This window comes from Boleophthalmus pectinirostris, unplaced genomic scaffold (assembly GCF_026225935.1).
Source record: "Boleophthalmus pectinirostris isolate CB_2022bp ecotype Guang Dong unplaced genomic scaffold, ASM2622593v1 HiC_scaffold_16, whole genome shotgun sequence".
Classification (NCBI taxonomy): domain Eukaryota; kingdom Metazoa; phylum Chordata; class Actinopteri; order Gobiiformes; family Gobiidae; genus Boleophthalmus; species Boleophthalmus pectinirostris.
In genome coordinates this window covers 28,713,765-28,738,594 of record NW_026571095.1, presented here as the reverse complement: position 1 = coordinate 28,738,594, position 24,830 = coordinate 28,713,765, and the positions used below count along the sequence as shown (strand labels likewise).

The window sequence follows — 24,830 nt, the reverse complement described above, 5'->3', positions numbered from 1 at the left end:
AATCCAACTATCCCAGAATGTGGATTTAATATTTTTGTGTTGACAGTAGGACAGGGTGTTCCAGTCCTCAGCCCAGAGGCATGATGGGAACTTTTTTGCACTACACTAATAACTTTTAACGACCTAATTTTATAACCTCGGAGACGTAACCTACAATGCACCTCCTCCTGTCCTCATCTCACTCTGCTCTCTGCTCCTCCTCTCTCTGCTCCTCTCCTCCTGCTCCTGTCTCCTCCTCTCCTCTCCTGTCTCTCCTGTCTCCTGTCTCCTCCTCCTCCTGCTCCTGTCTCCTCCTCCTCATCCTCCTCTCTCCTGTCTCCTCCTCTTCTCCTGTCTCCTCTTCTCCTGTCTCCTCCTCTTCTCCTGTCTCCTCCTCTGCTCCTGTCTCCTCCTCTTCTCCTGTCTCCTCCTCTTCTCCTGTCTCTCCTCCTCTCCTCCTGTCTCTCCTCTCTCTCCTGCTCCTGTCTCCTCCTCTCTCTCCTGTCTCTCCCTCTCCTCCTCCTGTTCTCCTGTCTCCTCCTCTTCTCCTGTCTCCTCCTCTCTCCTCCTCTCTCCTCCTGTCTCCTCCTCCTCTGCTCCTGTCTCCTCCTCTTCTCCTGTCTCCTCCTCTTCTCCTGTCTCCTCCTCTTCTCCTGTCCTCCTCTTCTCTGCTCCTGTTCTCCTCCTCTTCTCCTGTCTTCTCCTCCTCTTCTCCTGTTCTCCTCTCTCCTCCTCTTCTCCTGTCTCCTCCTCTGCTCCTGTCTCCTCCTCTGCTCCTGTCTCCTCTGCCCCTGTCTTCATAACATTTCTAATAAACAGAATGCACCACACACACCCACACTCTTAATACTGTCCCTCTGTCGCAGCGTCAGAATTCACACTTCTCGCCCGAAAACACCAGCACATTCCGTCTCCTCTTCTCTCTCTCCTCTTCCTCCTCCTCCTCCTCCTCCTCCTCTCTCCTCCACACACACATCTATACACAGAAGACTCACATTACTAAAGTAGAATAATCATTCATTCATTTCAGTTTTTGGACTGAACATGTACCAACAGCTGACCACGTTCAGTGCCCTAGTTCCAGCTTTCAAATTTCCTTCACAACACAGTAAACTTTGCAAACCCATTCTGCAAAATCAACTTTTCAGAGCTTTTAATGTTACAGTTGTTTCCCGTCACCATTTACTCAAAACAGCTATGGACGGATTATTTGTTTATTGGCACAGCGGATGGGCGCAGCTTGAGTGCAGTAAGTGCTGCTGTTTATGCGGTTAATATGAAGTTGCAAATCAAGCTGGAGCACAGTTTATTACCGTGTGTTAAAATAAGTTATGATGCTACATTAACATTACTTCTTAATGACCCGTATGTGTTAAATGCAGATGAGTGCATAAATGATGAAAAGAAACATCTCAGACTTCAGTAGCTGGGCATCTAGGGCCTGTCCACACGAAAACGTTTTTTGGTTGAAACAGTGAAGTTTGTATTTGTTTTGGCCTTTTGTCCACATGGAGCCGGCGTTTTGGGTGGGTGAAAACTGTGCTTTTTGAGAACAGGTTCCAGAGTGGAGAAATCTGAAACGCCAGCATTGCGTTGTCGTGTCAGGACGGACAGGACTTTCTCTTCAGACTCTTTCTAATCTCTCTATTGGAGATGCCGACTCTTTGTTGTGATCACATTTATGGAGACGTCAGCTCCTCCTCCGACTGCCACTAACCACTCACACATTAGAGTGTGGATCAGGCTGAATTTTTCTGTCCGAGCCCGACCCACGTCCGACAGAGCAATGATTGAATCCGACCCGAGCCCGAAAGGCATTAATATATCTATGTCCGAACCCGACTGTGTGTCAGACTTGGGTCGGGTTTCCATGCTCTATCACACATCACATTTATATAAAAACAAGGAAGGAAAAGGAAAAGTGTCTTGCCCAGGGGCACTATGACACCTTAGAGTGGTTATTTGTGGTTGATTTGCCCCTTTGAAATAGTTTTGGCTTTTTTAAGGATGTTTCTGTCATTTTAAACCTCCTACTGTCTAACATGTGTCTGTATGAGTGAGTAAATATAAACTGTGTGTTTGTGCTCAGGTGGTCCAGGCAGTGGTAAAGGCACTCAGAGCCTGAAGATCGCAGAGCGCTATGGTTTCCAGTACGTGTCTGTGGGAGAACTACTCCGAAAGAAGATGATCCACAACGCCACCAGCAACCGCAAGTGGAGCCTCATCGCCAAGATCATCACCAATGGAGAGCTGGCCCCTCAGGTACTTCACCAGACTAAGACCAGACCTGTACCAGTCTGTTGTACTGCAAAAGAGTCATATCTACTTCAGGATCATTTGCTTGAATTAAGAAATTAAAAGCAGCTGTGGGTCAGGGACAATTTCTTACTCACAATGACTGATAATATTCAGTCTAGACATGAACATGTTTTGCTTTGTCAACGAATCATTGACTCCATGTTATTGCACTGGACCAATGAGTGAACAAAAGTCCAAAAGATCACATGCAAGTGTGTTATTTCACTTTTCTGGAGGTGTCGCCTGTATGTTCTATGGAAATGGAAAGTTAAAACTATACTTAAGAGCATTCTCTGTGGAGAATGGAGGTTTTGTGCCATACTGTGGAAGATTATAGCCAAAGGAACAGTCATTTCATGGAATCAAGCGGGGAAGCCCTCCTCCAGGCTAAATAAGGCTGTGTACCATATGCTCGGAGGTCAGAGCTCAGAGTGAGTTTCTGTTCCATTGCTCATGTCAGAAACACAATAAGAGATACATTACAGTATATGTACAATAGGATAAATAAAACTAGCAATAAAATCTAGAAAAGTGCTCAGATCCGTCAAAAAGATCAGTAATTTGAGTCTGTTTATTTTCCCAGATATTCATATTAGATATATTTAAAATCAATGTTCAAGAGTAAAACAGTGCAGAGCATATAAAGGCTGAATAATACTACTCTCAGATATAACACAGTTTTCCAAACCCAGGGCACAGCCATGTTGGATTTTCTAACTCGGAACCAGCTCCGAGATCTGAAATGGTGCCTGAGTTTAAGAATTCCGAGATCATGGGATGTTTCGTTGTACCATATTTTTCAGACTACAAGTCGCTCCGGAGTATAAGTTGCACCAGCCAAAATATGTGTAATGAAGAAGAAAAAACATATATAAGTCGCACTTTTTGAGGGAAATGTATTTTATAAAACCAAAGACCAGGAACCGACATTTCATCTTAAAAGGCAAGTTATAGTAAAAACAATAGAACAGAGAACAACAGACTGTTAACATCATGTCAAAATCCTTGAATTATTCATCCTCTGTGTCACTTCTGAGCAACTCCACGACTTCCGGAGGTTAATGGAGCGGCGTTTAATCTTCTGTGTAGCTGTCGTCAGACTCAGCATCAGTTGCAATTAGAATTATTCCAGCCTTTCTGAATCCAGACAGGATGGTTTCGGTGTCACTGAAGTCCAGACTTTGTCAATCCATCCAGTGACTTCAGGAAAGTTACATGTTGCATCCTCCCGGTTGTCACAAGTTTCTCGCTCACTCCATATTTATTAGTTGGTACTTGGAGAATCGGCATTAGAGTCAGGTTTGTGGAGATGCAAGCCTGCTCACAGTAAGAACTTTTTTTCAGTGCAATAGACACAATCAAAATGAAAAAAAAGATATAATCTCTTATCTTTGCAAACACCCAGAGCACTTCTAAGTAATACATCAAAGCAATGTTTTCTGCGGCGCCGAGAACTCTCCTCACAGTCACCCCCAAATCTACCAATAAGTGTCCACACAGGACCGGTCCTTAGAGGGAGGAGAGGGGGAGGCCCAGTGCAGCGTGTGTCCAGTTATTTCAGGGTCGTTAGCGCTGCATGTGTGAAACCAGGGGCTAATTAGCATCATTCATAATAACACAAGCAGAGAGAGGGGGAGTTAGAAGAGAAAGAGAAAGAGAAGAGAGAGAGAGGGACTGTGGTCATTAGCATCCTACATGATCATATTCTGTCACCATGCAGAGGAGAGAAATGATAGATGTGACAGTAATCAATTGTTGTCCACGCTAGGGATGAGCAGTCGATTCAATTTTCTTCATCTATCGTTGGGAGAATTAACGACCGATTTTCGATTAATCATTTACGTTTTTATACTAAAATTTTCATCATTATTATTACTATTACTAATCTGCATAAATAAACTTGACAACATATAAACCATAACCACTCTAGAGCCACATCAGCCCGTTTGACATTATAATGTTTAATGCAAGTTTAACACATTTGTTTACGTTTTACAGAAAACTAAACTTAAAACGGCTAATTTGCATAAACTATAAGTGCTGGAAAAACGTCTCTTTCCTTGTGCGCTGATGCGGTTCAGCTTCTGTCGGACTAAAGGACACGACTTGTGGAATATGAGTGTTTTCTCTGTGACAGATGATGTTGATGATGATGATGATGGTGAGTCTGTTCTGTGTGTGTGTCGTGTTGGAGATGGTTCATGTTTTCAGAGATCAGACGTGTGCAGGTTTAGTGCAGCTCTTTATTTTACAGACATTTCACTCACTTTATTTATGTTGGTCACTTTATTTTGGCTACTGTTGTGATGAAATTATTGAAAGTGTTTGTCTTTTGGACACATGTGCACTCAACTTTATGTTACAGTAACCTAGAATACTGCGTTTACATGCACCATGACGAAACCGGAAACTCAAATACACGATCATACCGGGACACTGATGTGCTGTAAACACACTCACTGAGAGGTACAGCGTCTCCAAGGAGCCAGAGTCCAAACGTGGGACTGTGAGGCACAACTCCAGTGTTTGTGTCAGACGCAGCCTCGTCTCCTCACACTACACACAACAACCTACATTTAGTTTGTTGATTCAAAATTAACGTGATCGACTGTTGTTTAGTATCGCAATCAAGTTTGAAATTGTGGTATCTCTAGTGGAATTATCCCCCAAAAACTGAAATATTAATGTTTTTTTTTACTGGTATCTGACATTGGCACTGATACTGAAAAAAATGTATAGGTTCAGCCAATACCCTTGTAAGTGTAGGAGAAATACGACTTAACGTGTTGTAAGATGTGCGTGTTTGAGCATATGTGGTTTAGCTTTTGATGAATTATTGAAATTATACATATGCGGGGCACCAGATTCTGACCGAATCAAACTTAACCATATGCGACAACAACAACTTATCAAGTTTAATCAATCTGAAGGGAACGTACCCGAAAAAGTGACCTGATGATAACTTTAAGAAAAATCACTGAAACCAGCAAATTCCTTTGTGTGGTTTATTAACAAACAATAACTAGACACCAGCTTCCAAGTTCTGGTTACGTAACATTAAAGCACCGATTTTAACAACCTGAGGTAGTTATAAAAACGGGGTTCAGTTTAGCTCAGTTATGGCGTTTCGCTAAGTCGCTACTGCGCTTGCCTTGGGAATAATTGGACGCAATCGCAAAAAGAGGGATGCCAACCCTTATTCATTCACTGTTCAGAACCAGCCTTACTTGGCGATGTTGTTCTCGGTCCGTGTGGAATGCGGCGATTGCGGGGTTCGGCGGTGGTCGTGCGCACGGGCAGGCAGCGGCGTGATGACGGTACTCGGGTCCTCAGCTCTCGGCAGGTGCGAGGCAAGGCGAAAAGCGAAGAAAAGTTAAGCGGCTTCGTTTTGGTCAGTGCACTTGGTGGCCGTTGTTATATGCAAATTTAAAGCACGCCCGCATCTGAGCTGAACTGGTCCCCATACAAATATCATTTGTAAATATTAATTTGATAACTTCCCACTTTCAGGTACTTCATAACTGTTTACGATAACATTGGCCGATGATTCATACAGGGGAATCAAAGGTGTATCTGTCCGAAAACACGCCGTGAAGTTACTGCAAACACCTCAGTGGGAACATGACATGAAATACACACAAGAGACTATGAACACATGAATTAAACAATGTGGCGAACTTATCTTGCATCAACATGAGCCTTATATAGAACACAGTTAAAACATTTTTAACTAGTTATCAAGATGCGTTTAATCCAGTCCTTCTTTAGTCCAAACCGTGGTCCATCGCGGTTTTAACCGGTCCAAACCTTGGCGCCTGATGGTCTGGTATGTAGATGATGTGGGTCTGTTTCTTCAAAGCAAAATGAGGAATGTCATTATTTAACAGTCCTTATCACTTTAGCAGAGCCATGTTAATTTCCCATTCTGATTCATGTCCCACTTGGCGTGGGGGGAGAGAGGTGTGAGAGCACAGAAGATCGGTTCTCTTGGGGTTGTAAATACCAAGAGGCAGTCAGACAGAACCGACTTCTCTAGGTTCCTGGTTTGTGGATTCTGTCAGAATGGGGGAGCAGCCCTGAACAGGCGCCTTTCCCTACATAAGACATATAAATTTATCTAATAAGACCCAGAAATTCTCATAATATTTGAACTTTTATGTACACAAAGCTGTTCTGTAGTTACTTGAGAGATAAAAAACACTTACATAACATTTGGACCAGTTTTGTCTTTTTCAGTTTAGTTTAAAAGAAATAAATGCTGTTGTCAGTCTGTGCACTGGTATTTGTTGATATCGGCAGTTTCTTAAAGCCATAGTTTATTTATTTATTTATTTTTAACTTTCATCTTGCATATTACAAACAGTCTACTCAGCTCTTGTGTTTGCCTCCCTCTGTGTCCTCCTCTCCAGATGCGAGTGAGCAGATAAATCCAAACTAGAGCACGGACCTCCTGCAGACACGTGTGAGGAGAGACTGAGGCTGGAGCTCCTCATTTATGCTGCATGAGTCTGATAAAGCCTGAGTTCACTGATAATAACATATCAGACTGATGGATGCAGGAATATAAGTGTACAGACATTAAAGCGGATATATTCTGCAAAATCGTTTTTTTTAGAGCTGTTTTTTATCCATGTTACAGTTGTTTCCTTCTCATTTACCCGCTGAAGTTGTATTTGTGTTTGTTTATTCTCCTGTATTCCAAACATCATTGCTCTGATCTGATCTGTTTTCACCACCACAGTACACACTAGAGCCGGACCGATATATCGGTTGGCCGATATTATCGGCCGAATTGAGCACCTGGAAGCATATCGGCTATCGGCCGATATACTTGCTGATAGGGGCCGATATTTCACGTGGGCATGTTATACGTCGTTATAAAGCTTAGACTCTCTACATTCTGTTCATTTAATCCAATTTACAGACAGATAAATGTCCTAATATGTGGCTCCACATCAGTATTTATCTGCGGAGTCATTTGTCTGTGTGAGAGTCACGTGCGTTTGTTTACACCCGCAGACATAGATCCAAACACTGGGATTATTTTCTTTTTTCGGACAATCGATTTGAGTCTGGATTAAAAGGACATTTATTAGTGCAGACTTGTGATGTGAGGAGGAGCCTGTGTGAGCGGTGAGTGTTGGAAATATGTCGACTTTGAAGCAAGTTTTTTGTTAGCGGTTAGCTGCTGTAGCTCCCACACATAAATAGGCCGTTTTCTATTGGTCTATTGTAAAGTGACTATATTGGCCGTATATTTGTTACTGGACCTGCATTGATATGTAAATGAGCTGTGAATAGACGTGTGAATGATGAAATTTGCGCATATAATTAATTACCGCGGCACGCAGCATTTACGGCTAAAGGCTAATAGCGATTGTTTATTTACTCGCTAGCAGTGATGGGTCGTTCGCGAACGAAGCGGCTCTTAGATCCGGCTCTTTGAAGCGCACGACGGGAGCCTGATCCTTATTGGGAGCCGTGTTTTCTCTTTCTCTCACTTTTTTCTCTTCATGCCGCGTGCAGACTCGTGGTAGTTTGACAGCAGCAGCGGCTAAAAACGAAACTTTCAAAACTCTGCGTGTGCATAGTGTAAAAAAAAACTTGCAAAAATATATTCAGCATAAAATAAATAAACCAGGACTAATCTTGGGGTCGAGAGAGGGAGAGAGATAGAGACCGAGTCCCGACACTCAGTCCTGGTTAAATTCTGGTTTAGTTCTGTTTTGCACATAGTTTAGATCTGTTATAGTCCTGGTTTAGTGCTTTTTCAGTGCTGGTTCAGTTCTGGTTTAGTCCTGCTTTAGACCTGCCTTAGACCTGCTTTAGTCCTATGACATTTCATGTAAAGAGGCAGAATAACAATAAATGTTTCCTAAATAAACCCAGTTTAAAATCCACAAGAGCCAAACCTAAGTTTTTTTTTAAATAATTCAAGATTTACAGTGAATTTTTACATCACTAAATATATCGGTGATTATATCGGCTATCGGCAGCTCCAACTATCATTATATCGGTCTCATATCGGCCACAACAAAATCCATATCGGTCGGGCTCTAGTACACACCCACTGCTCCATACTTTGTGCAATTATATTTTCTCATTCAGCAGTACATGTAGGATTTGGCAGCATTGCGTAGTCATTCTGGTACAAAAAAAAGTTCTACTTCGCCGGTGTGATGTGTAGCGATCCACAGGAGGGGCCGTCAACATGCTGCTCTTTATTGTGATGACGTTTACGGTGACGTCAGCTCCCACTGGGCTCCACAGTTTTCTGATGTGGAAGTCGGAGTCAGAGGTTTCTTTTATTAAAGGTGCACTGACTAAAGCTTGTCTCCATGAATGTTGTTGCTTTATCTGGTATGTTCGATATTATAGATTCAATTTACTTCTCCTCTATCAGGAGGAAAACAAGCAGGTTACAGCACTACAGATCAGATCTGTGGAGAGTCGCCCCTCCCCCAGATAGAATCATTGTATTTTTGAACAGCATTTTCTTCTGCTTAAACGGGGCTGGGTCATGGGGGCCACAGTCTAAGCAGGGACTCCCAGACTTCCTTCACCCTGAACACTTCCTCCAGCTCCTCCAGGGGGACCCCAAGGTGTTCCCAGGCCAGCCCAGAGACAGAGAGGGGTAGAGGAAAGTGTTAGTGCTATATACCCCTCCAAACAAAGATTTTTCAGAGGCACATGCCAAACGGAGGGGTATGAGCAATTTTTTAGAATGCCTTGCGAATCACCAGCAAGATGACTGCTACCACCACCACAGAGACCAAAGAAGTTCACAAATTGTAGACGCCATGCTGGATTTCTGACAAAAACTCGTTGCTTCTGCTTACGTAAAATCTGGCAGAGATTATTGATGATGAAGGAGTGTTCCAGTTCATATCGGTTTACTTTCAACCCTGACCTCTTGTGGCTCAGTTTAAAGAGGCAAGAGGTAGGAGTACAAATTAGAAATGGGATTGGCCCATTGTCCCTCCAGCGTGTCCTGGGTTTTCCCCGGTGCCTCCTTTCAGTGGGACATGGCTGGAACACCTCCCGAAGGAGGCGCTCAGGAGACATCCGGAACAGATGCCCAAGTCACCTTAACTGGCTCCTCTCGACGTGGAGGAGCAGCGGCTCTACTCCGAGCTCCTCCCGTGTGACTGAGCTCCTCACCCTGTCTCTAAGGGAGCCCAGCCACCCTGCGGAGGAAACTCATTTCGACCACTTGTCTACGTGATCTTGTCCTTTCAGTCATTACTCAAAGCTCATGATCATGCGGCGCAAAAGTCCAGTTTGCAGTTTAAGTCACAGAAAAGGGAAACGTCCGTTATCCATTTTTTCCATTATTCAATAAAATGGACAAATGAAAAAAGGAATCGTTATCTGTTGTTTTTTTTTTTTTTGGTTTTGGAGAAAATTATGAATTTATTTTCATTTTCTTATTTTTGGTTTTATTTTGAAAAACTAATGAATGAGTGATACACAGATTTCTAAGCTTAAATGTGCAGGGTTTGTGTGTTAAATGTGTGAATGAAATAAAACACAACTCCATGTCTGTTTGTGATGAGGAAACAACATTATAGTGTAACATGAGTCGTTGAAATCTACTTTTTAGTTGTAAATCTGCTCGTAGTGAGATTGCACAGTGAACCTGCAGTAACAGAGAGCAGGTCTCCACAGGGTCACCAACTTTGACCTGTGTTTGAACCCCATTACAAATCCCACAGGTCTCTCCCTCTGACGGCCAGAGGATGGCTCACCGTCACATCAATAATACAGCAAATGTTTTTTTTTAATAGATGCTATGTCCCTGCGGGGCTGCCATAGCTTTCCACAGGATTTGTTGAAGCCAGATTCCCTTCCTTTTGAAAGCAGCCGAGTTACTGTAACCGGGCTGAGCGATGGAGGAGGGAGGTGTGAGGTGTATTGTATTGATCCATGAATACGTCCTCTAAACCTGAGCCATCCTTCACTGCCGCTGGGGTAAACCTGTCAGGAGCAGCGGTGGAAAAAAATCTATATCTTTGTAGTCAGAAATACCCAGTAAAGCTTTGTAATAATTCAGGTTTAGGAGTTAAAGGTATATTATACAAAAAGTCTTGTGAGGTTTAAGCCGTGTTAGAAAGTTGGTACCTCCTCAAAAACAAACCTGGAGTTGTGTTTTGTTTCATTCATTGTTTGAGTAATCCTCTGTTATTAGTCTGTTCACCAGACATTGGCAATTCAGTTCAAGTTTATTTATTAAGCAAAAGATGTTCATTTTGTCTTCTTATATACTTTAACTTCTTGGGTTCTTTTTAAAGACAATGCAGTAAAGTGTATTTACCTTGTTGACATGTTTCGGCTGCTGCATCTTCAAAACTGTCACCGGTGTTGGTGGTGACGTGTCGTATATCAGCTGTTGTTACTTCCTGTAGGCGTGGTCAGACCTGATGGACCTGGCAGGTCGCTCAAGAATCTGTAACAGACCCAGGTTCTGGGCCTGTTGGGCAGATTAAATGTTTCTGTAAAACACAAGGAAATAATGAGACAAGCAATCGTGCTGTTCCTCTTTGCCTCGCTTCTGCCATATTGGACAGGAGGACCTCTGACCTCACGATACCGTCTCGAGGAGTCATGCGCCACCTACTGGCGTGAGGGTGTAATTACAGGTTAAATAAAGTTATTACACCGGGCGATGGGAGGCGTGGTCAGTCTGAGCGACCTGCCAGGTCCATCAGGTCTGACCACGCCTCCAGGAAGTAACAACAGCTGATATACGACACGTCACCACCAACACCGGTGACAGTTCTGAAGATGGCTTGCAGCGAGCAGCCGAAACATGTCAACAAGGTAAATACACTTTACTGCATTGTCTTTAAAAAGAACCTAAGAAGTTCAAGTTTATTTATGTTGCACATTTAAAACAACTTCATCTTCACATAGAAATCAGTAAAAACAAAAGAAATTGTTACATAGTGGTGTAACGGTACATGTTTTCGTGCCAGACTGTTTTGGTGCAGGTCGTTCGGTTCGGTGCAGGGCTGTGCACGAGTTCGAGCAATTTGTTTGTGTTTACATTCCACCACTACATGTGCAGCTACACGAAAGGCTCGGCTCTTTAATATTCACGAGGGAACTTGTCCGTGATTGGGGTGACATTCATAGTTAGGGCAGACACCTTGACAACAATTGCCCCCCGCCTTGACTACGTCCCTCCGAACCACGTGAATCCTCGCAAAACTACGGTCGTTGTACCGGAGACCTCTGTCCCCAACAGCGAAAGGGTATTTTCAACATCGTACCTGCAGCAGATCTGCACTTACAATGTGGACAAGTTGTTTTTCTGGCCAAAAATATGAAGATTGAGTAAAATTTCATGTTGGAACTGTTAGTGCTGCTCTTTACTCTTTGAAAAGTTTTCTTCACTGTTTGCAAGGAATTTATTTGTTTTAAATAATATTTCAAACATTTGTTGCTTATGTGAGATTATTTTATTTAACTTATTAGTATTACCAAGCAGTACTTTACATTTATTTTATTTTCCCGTTTGTATAATGTTAAAACTAATTATTGGTTTAATAAAAACACTTTTGCGATTTTGCATTTTGTTCCCATACTGTACTGAAAATGAAACAAACTGAACTCAAAACGGAGGTACATACTGAACTGTGATTTTTGTGTACCGTTACACCCCTAGTATATACAGATAACACGTGAAAACTGCAATAAAAACACTAAGATAACCTGACTAACTAGTACTAAATGCCAGAGACAAGAGGTGATACAGTTTAATACTAGACTAAAAACAATCTAGTATTAAACTGTATTACAAACTGAGAGGATCTGACAGGAAGAGGAAGGTTGTTCCACAGAAAAGGCTCTGTCACCTCTCGTCTTGAGCAGGTCTAAATATGCAGGTGTGTTTGTGACTGAAACAAAACACAATAGTTATATTAAAGTGTTTGCAGTTAGTTTGTTGTTTTCTATGTTTACCCAGGGGCACAACACTGGACGACATCTTAGGACTTAGAGGTGTAGAAACAGAAGGTGTTAATGTTTTTGTTTAGACATTTCTTACCTGACAAATCCAGATGGATACAGATTGGTTTTACCCACACGCCCTCTGTCGCGTCTCCAGTCTGACCAAACATGATCATCCAATCAGATTTGTTTATAGTTTGACACACGTAAAACAAAGGAGCTCATTGGCAGTGTTGGGAAGGTGACTTTTAAAATGTATTCCCCTACAGATTACAGATTACATACTCCAAAATGTAGTTTGTAACGGAATCCATTAAATTACTTAAAGTGAGTAATGTAATCTGAATACTTTGGATTACTTGATATTGTCTTGCTTTTTAAAATTACATGAATGTAGAGACCACATCCTGAAAATTCATGTTTGTTCTCTTCAAATTCTCTGTTGAGCCCAAGTCTCCATGATGGTTTTACTCCTAGTTTAGTCCTGGTTTAGTCCTGGTTTAGTCCTGGTTTTGGTCCTAGTTTAGACTTGGTTTAGTCCTGGTTTTGGTCCTGGTTTAGACCTGGTTTACTCCTGGTTTAGTCCTGGTTTAGACTTGGTTTAGACCTGATTTAGTCCTGGTTTAGTCCTGGTTCAGTCCTGGTTTAGACCTGGATTAGTCCTGGTTTAGTCCTGGTTTTGGTCCTAGTTTAGACTTGGTTTAGTCCTGGTTTTGGTCCTGGTTTAGACCTGGTTTACTCCTGGTTTAGTCCTGGTTTAGACTTTGTTTAGACCTGATTTAGTCCTGGTTTAGTCCTGGTTCAGTCCTGGTTCAGTCCTGGTTTAGACCTGGATTAGTCCTGGTTTAGTCCTGGTTTTGGTCCTAGTTTAGACTTGGTTTAGTCCTGGTTTTGGTCCTGGTTTAGACCTGGTTTACTCCTGGTTTAGTCCTGGTTTAGACTTTGTTTAGACCTGATTTAGTCCTGGTTTAGTCCTGGTTCAGTCCTGGTTTAGACCTGGATTAGTCCTGGTTTAGTCCTGGTTTTGGTCCTAGTTTAGACTTGGTTTAGTCCTGGTTTTGGTCCTGGTTTAGACCTGGTTTACTCCTGGTTTAGTCCTGGTTTAGACCTGGTTTAGACCTGGTTTAGTCCTGGTTTAGTCCTGGTTTAGACCTGGTTTAGTCCTGGTTTAGTCCTGGTTCAGTCCTGGTTTTGGTCCTGGATTTAGACCTGGTTTAGACCTGGCTTAGACCTGGTTTTGGTCCTGGTTTAGACCTGGTTTACTCCTGGTTTAGTCCTGGTTTAGACTTGGTTTAGACCTGATTTAGACCTGGTTTACTCCTGGTTTAGACCTGGCTTAGTCCTTGTTTTGGTCCTGGTTTAGACCTGATTTAGACCTGATTTAGACCTGGTTTAGACCTGGTTTAGTCCTGGTTTAGACCTGGTTTAGACCTGGTTTAGTCCTGATTTAGTCCTGGGTCAGTCCTGGTTTTGGTCCTGGTTTTAGTCCTGGTTTAGCTCAAAATATGAAAACAGGAAAATACTGCCGCGTAATCCATTTATTTCAACAAAGTAACTGTAATCCAATTACCCCTCACTGAAACAGTAACTGTAACTGAATACAGTTACTCATCATTTGTACTCTGATTATGTAACTCCGGTACATGTAATCTGTTACTCCCCGACACTGCTCATTGATCACCCGTCTTTTTGAACTAGGGGCAACAGCAGCTCAGTTAAGGTTAAGTGTTCGTCCCCCGATCGAATCCCACTTTTGACATAAACACTGAACTGTTGTGTCCTTGTGTGTGTGTGTTTGTGTGTGTGTGTGTGTTTGTGTGTGTGTGTGTGTGTGTGTGTGTGTGTGTGTGTGTGTGTGTGTGTGTGTGTGTGTGTGTTTGTGTGTTGTTTGTGTGTGTTTGTACATGTGAGATTGTAAAAAGCTTTGAGCGCGTTGAAGGTGAAAAAGCGATAAATAAAACGTGAGAAAACATGATCGCATTCTCTCACCTCAGATGACTTTAAAGCTTCACTCACTGATTCTGCAGTTTTTCCGTCCCTTGTGACTTTTGTTTCTTTAGTTTTTTTTTCTCATAAGGAGCTGTATTTGTTTTGATACCGACCGTCCCTGATTGGCTAATCCACCTGTCAATCACTCGCGTTTGAACTTGAGATTCACCAGTGACTGAATATATGAGTCTGAAGAAGTATATATTCTCGAGCCCAGCCAAAAAGCATTATTCAGCTCATTTGAAAAAAATAAAAAATAAAATAGGTCAGTCTATTTCTCAGGTCTTATACCAGTGGAAATATAATATAATATAGAACGGGTGACCTGCCAATAATGGAATACATTATGAGGTCAGCAACTTCCTGAATAGAAAAGAGCTTCATTCTGACAAATTGAAAAGTGCGTTCGGGTGGAAGAGATTGGAAATAGAGTTTGAGGTAAGACTCTGATTATTGGTTATTGGTTAGACATGCATTTTGTGGAGGGTTCGTCAAATGCTTTTCTGCTTTGTCTGGAATGTTTCACAGTGTGGCGTTAATCCTTTCTATCTTCACGGAGAACAAACCAGACCAAGTTAGAGGTCAGCTCTGTGGAGAGGCGACCCCGCTCACAGTCAGAATGTGTCACTAAAGTAGCACCCAAAATGCAAGACTTAATTTCCGAAGCTTTTTAATAAAACAAAGACGGAACCAAACACAAAAACCCAAACAGACGTGAAACTGATAACGACAAATGAAACAACAAAGGGCAAAGGAGAACACGGGGTAAATATGCATTATGGATGTGCAAAAATATTGAAATATCGATATATCGTGTCGTTTAATGTGATGATACAGTATCGATATCGTGGGCTGCTGTATCAATGTATCGCCAAGAGTATTTTTTTATGTATTTTACTAAATTATTTTGTTACAGAGCTACAGTTTTGTTGCTTGTTTAGGGGAAGGAAACTCGTTTATGCGACACATTTGACATTTTCACAGTTTTGATCATTGAAATGTTTGTGTTTCATATGAACTTTGCACAAGAAGTGGTTTAACAAAGACGGTATGAACAAAGACTTAATTAATAATGAACAAAGACTAATGATTCACACTTAGTAACTACTTAATTTCTACCTTAATTAGCACTTGCACTTAATTTGCCTGTGCTGTAAATAGTTACTCATAATTATTTCATACTTAATTACTCATGAACTAACCATTTGAGCATTTATTAATCATTAGTAAACTATGAGACAATGATTTACTAATAATGCAGTGCAATGATAATTCAGGCAGCTGTTATCTGTTAGTTAAGTCTTTTTGAGAGCTTTTCTAAAGTGAAGACTAATTATCCTTTATTAAGTATTTACTAAGCGTGAATCATTATTAATTAAGTCTTTGTTCATGCTTTATTAAGGCTAAATAATGTGTAGTTATTATAAAGTGTTACCACAAAGACTTTTAGTATCACAGCCATGATTTAGCCTTTATTTTTTATTGAATTGTATGGAATCAGTTTGCAATATATCGTACTGAATCGAAGGTGCACTGTATCGAGACATGTATCGTATCGTGGCCTATTTGTCGAGGTATGTATCGTATCGGCAACTTTAATATGCACACAAATGAATGAGACACAGGTGAGACACATTAGACTTGGGCAAACATTCAATACAACAGGAAATAAAACTCAAAAAGACACACAAAATAAAACCATGTCAAGAATAATAAAATAATTCAATGAAAATTAAACTGTTAAATTAAAATGAAAATTAGTCTGTTTTGTTAATTTACCTTTTACACCCCTGTTAATTAAACATTATTTAATTTATTGGTTAATGGCTTGGTTATTTTTTTTACTTCCTTTACCCCAAGCGAGCTGGGTCGTAACACCGAGATGATAAAAAAACCCGGTAGCAGCTGAAGTGTGTGTTTTCTTCTGGTCGTCGTAAATACGTTCGTGTTCCTGTCCAATCAGAACCCTTCCCGACCGCCAGACGTTGAGCGGAATTAAATAGTTTTCCATGTAAACCTCAATTCGGCATTATTATTTCCATTTAAACTCAAAGGAGAATAATTTAATTCCCAATTAATTCAGAATAATTAAACATCATGTAAACGTGGCCATTGTAAACACTTGTCTTCCCTTTTGCAAATCAGATCGAGCACATCTGGCCACACCTCAGCAGGAGTCGTCACCTTCAGTTTGAAATGTATATCCTCTGGTCATTTCAGTCTATATGAACTTGACGCTTTGTAACATTCGAGGGTCTAACGTGGGAGGGACGTGCTGCTGGTTAAGACAGGCTGTTGGTCTCTGCTCTAACAAGAATAAGCCTTTGTCATCATGATTTAATGTTGAAAATCACGTTATAGTGCCCAAGGAAAGAGTGTTTTTTTTGGCGTCTGAATCCAGTTAATTAATGTATCAAATCTTTTCCTTAGTATCAAAATCGAGTTCTAAATTCTGATATGGTGACAACACGACCCCACAGTGGGACAAATAAAGGCTCTCGTATCGATCTTATATTACTTTTTGTTCATATTTGTCAAGTACACTAGTATTAGGAGAGAGCCCTGTTTCTGAGGCGGTGCAGTCATTTTAAAGGCGTAATAGCTTTTCGTCATTTCTCCATGCGACTATTTCTCAATGGTTCTCCCCCGCTCACCGTCGCACATCCACACTAATCACAGAGATGGACTTTAGATTACATTTCAGATCTGTCTGGTTCCCTCCGTCTGCAGCGGTATAACGTATTACTCAGCATCAGTACAGGGATGTCAATATTATTAGGTGAATCAAAAATGCTGTTATTAAGGCTGAGAATTACAGGGTCCCTCATGATTCTATACAGTGCTGTATTTTTCAAAATATAAGTCTCTCTGGAGTATAAATCACACCAACCAAACAATGTGTAATGAAGAAAAAAATACATATATAAGTGACAGCAGACTATAAGTCACACGTTTTTTGGGGAAATGTATTTTATAAAATCAGAGACCAAGAACTGACATTTCACCTTGAAAGTCAAGTTCGAGTAAAAACAATAGAACAGAGAACAACAGACTGTTAACGTCACATATGAACAGTTCTTCAGATAAACTATAACATAAACAACAGAACAGAACAAGTTTAACAAACTCTCCATCTCACTCCAAATCACTAAATCCATTCAATTCTTCATCCTCGGTGTCACTTCTGAGCAACTCCACGACCTCCGGAGGTAAACAGAGCGCCGCTTCCTCTTCTGTGTCGCTGTCGTCAGACTCAGCATCAGTTCCAGTTAGAATTATTCTGGTCTTTCTGAATCCCGACAGGATGGTTTCGGTGTCGCTGAAGTCCAGGGTTTGTCGATCCATCCAGTGACTTCCAGGAAAGTTCCATGTTGCATCCTCCCGGTGTCACAAGTCTCACTCCAAACTTTCTTTCTGCTGCTCAGTTACTGTTTTCAGCTGCAGATTTCACAACTTGCAGCTTGTAATCTGCAAAATATGATTTTCTTTTTGGAGCATTTGTGTTCTGTTTTCTCAGTCGTCTTTATAAGTTTGTTTTAATTTTAAATTTTCAGTGTCACAGAAGTAATGTTGCGATTGACTGACATGATACAGACAGAACAGAGGCTCTTTCTGCAGGAGACATGCGCAGTAGAGCAAAGTGACAGTGGTACAGGAGGAACAGGAGCAGCAGATACTGACACACAAGATGAGAGCTTCTTGAAGCTGTCAGTGTGCAAATTGTAATATATAAGTCACACTGGAGTATAAGTCACAGGAAACACCCAAACCATCAAAAAAAGTGCAACTTATAATCCGAAAAATACAGTTCTGGATACATGGGTCACATTCCAGTAATATCATGATACGTATACGATACATGTGGTAATTGATACATGGGGCATTAACTGCTAACACAAAACATATTTATATCACCATCTTTTGTTATCTTTTACAACATATCAGCTGTTTAATATTTCCCCTCCCTTTGTCCTCTGCGCTAAGTCACTCCCCCTTCAGAGCACTGTTTGCACATCGCGTCAGGTTTGTGAAGTTGTAGGAGAAGTGTCGTGTGGGAGCATGGATGGTTTGTTTGTGTTGTTCAAATATGGCCCGGCAGAGATCACTAAATTACTCAAACACGCGCGGATGACATATAAAACCTCTTTTTTAATGAGGGAATAACATTATAACATGGTCGAAAGCTCCAAAAGGTTGATTTTGCATAATACCTTCTTTTTAAAAACAGTATCCTTCACGAAGTCAATATGAAATTCAGATATTTTGAAGTCTGCTGCATAATTAAGTTTCCTTTCAATAAATAAGCAACAAAATTGTAGCACTGGCACAAAATATACACAAAATCCTCTTCAAGACAGCAGCCCATGATAACTATACTGTATCACCAGATTTAATTTCACAATATGGCGATATTTTTGCACAAATTGGGTTGTCAAAAATACCAAAACTAGGATACTAAATGATACTAAAACTAAAACTAAAGCAGGTATTGACACTAAAAAGTATAAGATAAGTAGAAATGAACCTGTACATAATAATAGTACGATGTTTTAATGTTACAAATCACATTCTGTTGTCTAAAGAAAGTGTTTTTTTTATCGTCATTGTGTTATTTGCATCAATTTCAAATCGAATCCCAATGTTTATCCAAAATCGTTCAGCCCTATGGTAAAATCTGCTTAACGCTGAATCTATATATTGGTGCTATATTTAGAAGCGCGTGCTCTTCCTGTAATATCTCCTGTATCATATTTGTGCCTTGGAGCAACGCATTTGGCAGCACAGACCTTGTCCAGCCAAGGGGAAGTAAGTGACGCTGAGGGGGGATGGGGCGCTCTGGCCTCTCGTGATCTCAAGACCGCTGTCACGCCAGCGGGAAGAGCAGAGCGAGACGGGGCCATATGGACAACTGTACAGCTATATATTATGAAAGATGTGTGCAATTATGTAAGGACGGCTGAGAGATTCAAGGTGCCCTACCATGAAGACCAGTTGTGCTATAGAGTTATAATCTGTCATACCCCTTGGATCATTTTAAATCGCAATATATTGATCGAAAACATCTTAAAGGGACCATATTATTTATCTTACAATGTTGTTTCCTCATCACGAACATACCTGGAGTTCTTCTCTCAAACAGAAAACACTTTATTCCACCTTGTGATGTCCTGTGATGATACAGGAGGTGCTCCACTGTGTTTCTAAACTCCATATTCACTTCATTAGAGTCATTTGGATGAGTTCAGCCCTGGAATTTGCCAATCTCTGCTGAACTAAAGGTAAAAAGTATAACTGTTAACTTTAAAACTACTGCTTCATGACATCACAAGGGGGAGCACAGTATTTAGAGCTATGGACGTGTAGACAGACTACCGTATTTTTCGGACTATAAGGCGCACTTAAAATCCTTTAATTTTATCAAAAATCAACAGTGCGCCTTATAATCCGGTGCGCCTTATGTATTAATTCTGGTTGTGCTTACTGACCTTGAACCGATTTCATGTGGGACATGGTAAACTACGAATCTTGATGGATTGTTGGAGCATTATGGCTATCGTAAATCCGACAGAAACTGATTGCATTATGGCCCAATAATCGAGCAGTTTTTTTCAGCGCTTATAGTTTATGTAAATTAGCCTTGTAGTTTTAAGTTTTGTTTCTGTAAAACATAAACAAATGTGCTCAAAGCTGCATTAAATACTTTATCACTCAATGTGTATTTGAGAACTCCTCGTAGGAAATAAAAAAACAAACTTAAATTATCCACCCACATTCACATTCATAACACTTATTCACCAAGACAGGGAGGCAACGCCGGGTGAGTTATGCCACGATCTGCCAATGGATCGTGGATGCCTGGGCTAAGGGATCAATCTCAAGTGTCGTCCATTTGTTTCGTTTAATGCATCTTATAATCTGGCGCTCCTTATGTATGAAAATAGATGAGAGAATTCAACATTATTGATATCACGCCTTGTAATCTGGTGCACTTTATAGTCTGAAAAAAAAAAACAATAATGATAAAAGCTTATTCAAACATGTAAATGAAACAAAACACAACTCCACGTACATTTTTGAGGACATAACATCATTGTATATCTCACAAGAGTCAATTTAGCAAAATATGGAACCTTTAAGAAAAGAAACAAATACAGTGGCTTGTGCGTCAGAACCCTGCGGTGCCCAGCGGGAGCAGGCGTTACTGTAAATGTCTTCACAAAAGTAGATGTGACTCTTCAGTTTATACCAAAATGACTTTGCAACGCTGCCGAATCTTGCGTGTACCACTGATTAAGGAAATAAAACTGGAGAAGAAACATCATTAGATATCAGCGGGGATACTGAAAAAATTGCTGGAGCGGATATTCAGTCGATATCCTGGTTGGACGGATAAGCAGTGTTGGGAAAGTCACTTTTAAAATCTGTTCCCCTACAGATTACACACCCCAAAATGTACTTTGTAACATAATCCATTAAATTACTTAAAATGAGTAACGTAATCTGAATATTTTGGATTACTTGATTTGCTGTAGAGAAGCAAAGACCAGGATATCTTCACATAAGTCTGTTAAAAGACGATAAAAAAGCCCAGTCTTTACTTAACCGTATTAAAAATATTATTGATAGAAGAGGAGGAGACACGGGCCATGCAGCATGATTTAGTCCTGTTAAATCCTGTTTTAGACCTGATTTAGTCTTGGTTTAGACCTGGTTTAGTCCTGGTTTAGTCCTGGTTTAGACCTAGTTTAGACCTGGTTTTAGACCTGATTTAGACTTGGTTTAGACCTGGTTTTAGTCCTGGTTTTAGTCCTGGTTTAGTCCTGGTTTAGACCTAGTTTAGACCTGGTTTTAGACCAGGTTTAGCACTGGTTTAGACCTAGTTTAGACCTGGTTTTAGACCAGGTTTAGCACTGGTTTAGACCTAGTTTAGACCTGGTTTTAGACCAGGTTTAGTGTCCGGTGATGAGTGGAATTACTGAGAAAAAAAAAAAAAAAAAAAGGAATACCCCGAAATGTGAAAACAGAAAAATACCACTGTGTAATCCATTTATTTCAACAAAGTAACTGTAATCCAATTACCACTCACTGAAACAGTAACTGTAACTGAATACAGTTACTCATAATTTGTACTCTGATTATGTAACTCTGGTACATGTAATCTGTTACTCCCCAACACTGCGTATAAGTCATAATATTTGAATGTTTATTTACGTGAAGCTGTTCGGTAGTTACTTAGATAAATAAATAGCACCTATATCAACACACAGCTCTAAAAAGTTGATCTTGCATAAATGTGGAGTTGGCTGCAGAAGTCTGTCCTCAGTCAGTGCTGCCGTGGTTTAGCGTTTCAAACACAGAAGTGAAGCCAGCGGAAAATTACAACCCTAATCTGAGTCTGGAAGTGCAGTTTATAATGAATGAAAAACGTTTTGGAAGAATTGCAGTGTTTCTTTAATAATTCACATTCTGCTGATTAGTCCTGTTTTCAATAATTTCTTACAGACCTTGAAATTACTATTATTCTTTTTTTGTTTGTTTTTTTTTTCTGTAATGCAGGGTTATTTTTTTCTTGCATAGCCTCCGCATTAAAGGTCGTATATTATGCAAAATTGACTCTTGTGAGCTTTGAGTCCTGTTTTAATGCTATAACCTCATCAAAAACAGACTTGGAGTTGTGTTTTGTTTCACTCACACATGTTTGAGTGATCCTTCGCTCTGTTCCACCTTGTGATTTCATGTAGTTGTAGTTTTCAAGTTAAAGGGACAGTCTGGTATTTTGGACATTGGACCTCATTTCCCAGTGAGCCAGAGTGTTGGAGACGTGTGGAGACACTTTTTAAAATATTCCATCCAGTCCTTGTATTTGCAGAGGTCGCTGGTGCTAGGCTAGTGCATGTCAATGGCCATAGTTATCCTGCCACTAAAAACAGTCTTACCCACTCCACAAAACACCCGAAGCAAAACTATTATTACACCAGACTGTCGATGTGAATGTCTGTGTTGATAGAATAATTTTAGAAGTCAAACCAACCTTGCATTTGAAGGATTTATGTCTGAGCAGCAGTGAGTTGTACTTCCTGATAGAAAGCTCGGCAGCGGCGGACTGATATATGAGAAAATAGTCCCTCAACGTGCGAAGATTCATGCGATGCAAGGTTAGTTTTATTTCAGACATTATTCTGTCAACACAGACATTCACATCAAAAGTCTGGCGTAATAATAGATTTGCTTCGGGTGTTTTGTGGAGTGGGTAAGACTGTTTTTAGTGGCAGGATAACTATGGCCATTGACATGCACTAGCCTAGCACCAGCGACCTCTGCAAATACAAGGACTGGATGGAATATTTTAAAAAAGTGTCTCCACACGTCTCCAACACTCCGGCTCACTAGGAAATGAGGTCCAGTGTCCAAAATTCCAGACTTTTAACTTTTTATTTATTCAGTTTTTCAAGTTTTCTGTAACAAACAAACAAATACGAAGCTTGGGGCACTGATCCATTGCAATAAGGATGTAGAAGTCAAGTCTCTTTTTGTTTATAATTCAACCATTATGTCCAGCATTTAATGCAAAAATGTCCTTTGAGTCGTAGAAAAAGTCAGTCATTCTATGGAATATATTTCAGTAGCTGCCTTTGCCTTCAGTTCAGTAGAGATTGGTAATTTCAGAGCAGAAATCATCCAAATGATTCTTAGTGAAGGTGTATGGAGTTTAAAAACACAGCGGAGCACTTCCTGTATTCCCACATGACATCACAAGGTGGAACTGTGCGTTTTCAGTTTTAGTTTCAGTTTTAGAATGTTGTTACATGATTAACTCACAAACCTTGCGTATTTAGTTCCTCTCTTAATTTGAAAACACTTTTCTTTGGGATGTGGTAATACAGGACGTGCTCCACTGTGTTTTTAAACTCCATACACCTTCACTAGGATTGAACTAAAAGTAAAAGGTGGTTGATCATGAGGTCGAATGGAGCATTTTGAAACTTGTAGATGTAAACAGACTAATAATAAAGTGTTACTCAAACATGTGCGAATGGAACACAACACAAATCTTGGTCTGTTTTTGGTGAGGAAACATCATAACATAAATCAGAAAACAGCGCGATGTAAGACGTTCAATAATGTTGCTCTATACAAAGGCGTTTAACTTGTATCGTGTTGCTGTGTCTTGCAGGAAACCACCATCACAGAGATAAAGCAGAAGATCATGAAAATCCCCGAGGCCAATGGGATCGTGATAGACGGCTTTCCTCGAGACGTGGGGCAGGCGCTGTCCTTCGAAGACCAGGTGAGTCCAGCAGGGGGCAGCACTCAGACCATAGACCAGACCTGGGCATTGTATTTTATAATTTTACCTCATGCATGGACTGGAGCTGCATTGCTTTTATTTTAAATTCGTTTGTTTAAATTATATATTTTGTTAGGTAGCCTCTCTTTTTCATTGCTTAGACATAATACGTACTCTTACCAGTCTTACCAGCTCATCAAAACAATCCTATTTACTGCTTTTTATACAGAAATACAATGAATGTTATGCAGAAGTGAGTTAAAGCATTTTGAGCCCGGCTTTCCACCATATTTTCTGTATCTCATGTGCCCCCTGGGAAAAAAATAATTGCCCATCCCTGCCTTAGACTGTATATTTAGCATGCTGGGGGGGTTCTGCTTGTATCTCTACGGTGGAATCTGCAGTAGTTACCATGGAGACACAATGTAGACATGAGCAAACACTGTAAAAAAAAAAAAAAAAAGTAAAAATAAAGATCGATTTAAACAAAAGGAGGAGCATTGATCCTGTTTATGTTAACACCCAGGGAATGTTGATTAAATCAGCTGAAAAGTATCAATATGTGTTTTTCACATTCAATTATAGTTATTATTATGATGATTTCATGTTTCCACGCGAGGGGTAAGAGACAGTTTTCTCTATTAATTACACAACCCACACAGTAAATTGTAAACACAAAATTTACACTGTATTACAACAAAAATTTGCATTTTAAAAACATTAATTTCAACTGCCTCCCATGTGTATTAAATAATATTGACCTAGAAAATGTTGGCGTGTCATCTGAAACCCAGCGAAAGAATGACACATACTGATGCTCTACTGTTCGGCTCAAGTCAGTTTAAGCCAACTCAGGCTTAAACTGACAGTTATAGCAGCTGTACTATATATGTCTATGTTTGGAACTGTTTCATAGCAACCAGAGAGCCAATCAGGAGCCAGGGTGTGGAATAGTGTTGTAGACAAGACCGCACTAATCGAGACCAAGTCCTGTCCGAGACCACAGGGTCCCGAGACCAGGACAAGACCAAGACCTTTGAGAATCAAGACTGAGACAAGACCGAGACTTTTAAAGGTCGAGATCGAGACAAGACCGAGACCACGGCCCATCGAGACCAAATAAAGACCATCGTTGTCAATTTCTACATTTATTTGTATTTTACTGTTATTTTGGCACATTTATATCAATGTTTTTATAGATTTATCTTCATTTTATCTGTTAAATGTTCATTTAAGTTTAAAATAAGCCATGCAAACTGTACTACACTGAAACACTCTCTGCCCCTTTTTTAGACCCTCACCCACAGTTTGAGAACCCCTTCTT

The 24,830-nt window shown here is 40.4% G+C and overlaps 1 protein-coding gene across 1 annotated transcript in view; it reads left to right on the top strand.

The window, feature by feature from the left end:
* Positions 1–24,830, top strand: part of LOC110174899 (adenylate kinase isoenzyme 5) — a 262,298-nt gene that overhangs the window by 37,585 nt on the left and 199,883 nt on the right. The window contains exons 3-4 of the mRNA XM_020941015.2: positions 2,069–2,241; positions 23,393–23,506. Of these exons, the coding sequence (XP_020796674.2) occupies positions 2,069–2,241; positions 23,393–23,506 (287 nt within the window). The remainder of the gene's footprint in view (positions 1–2,068; positions 2,242–23,392; positions 23,507–24,830) is intronic.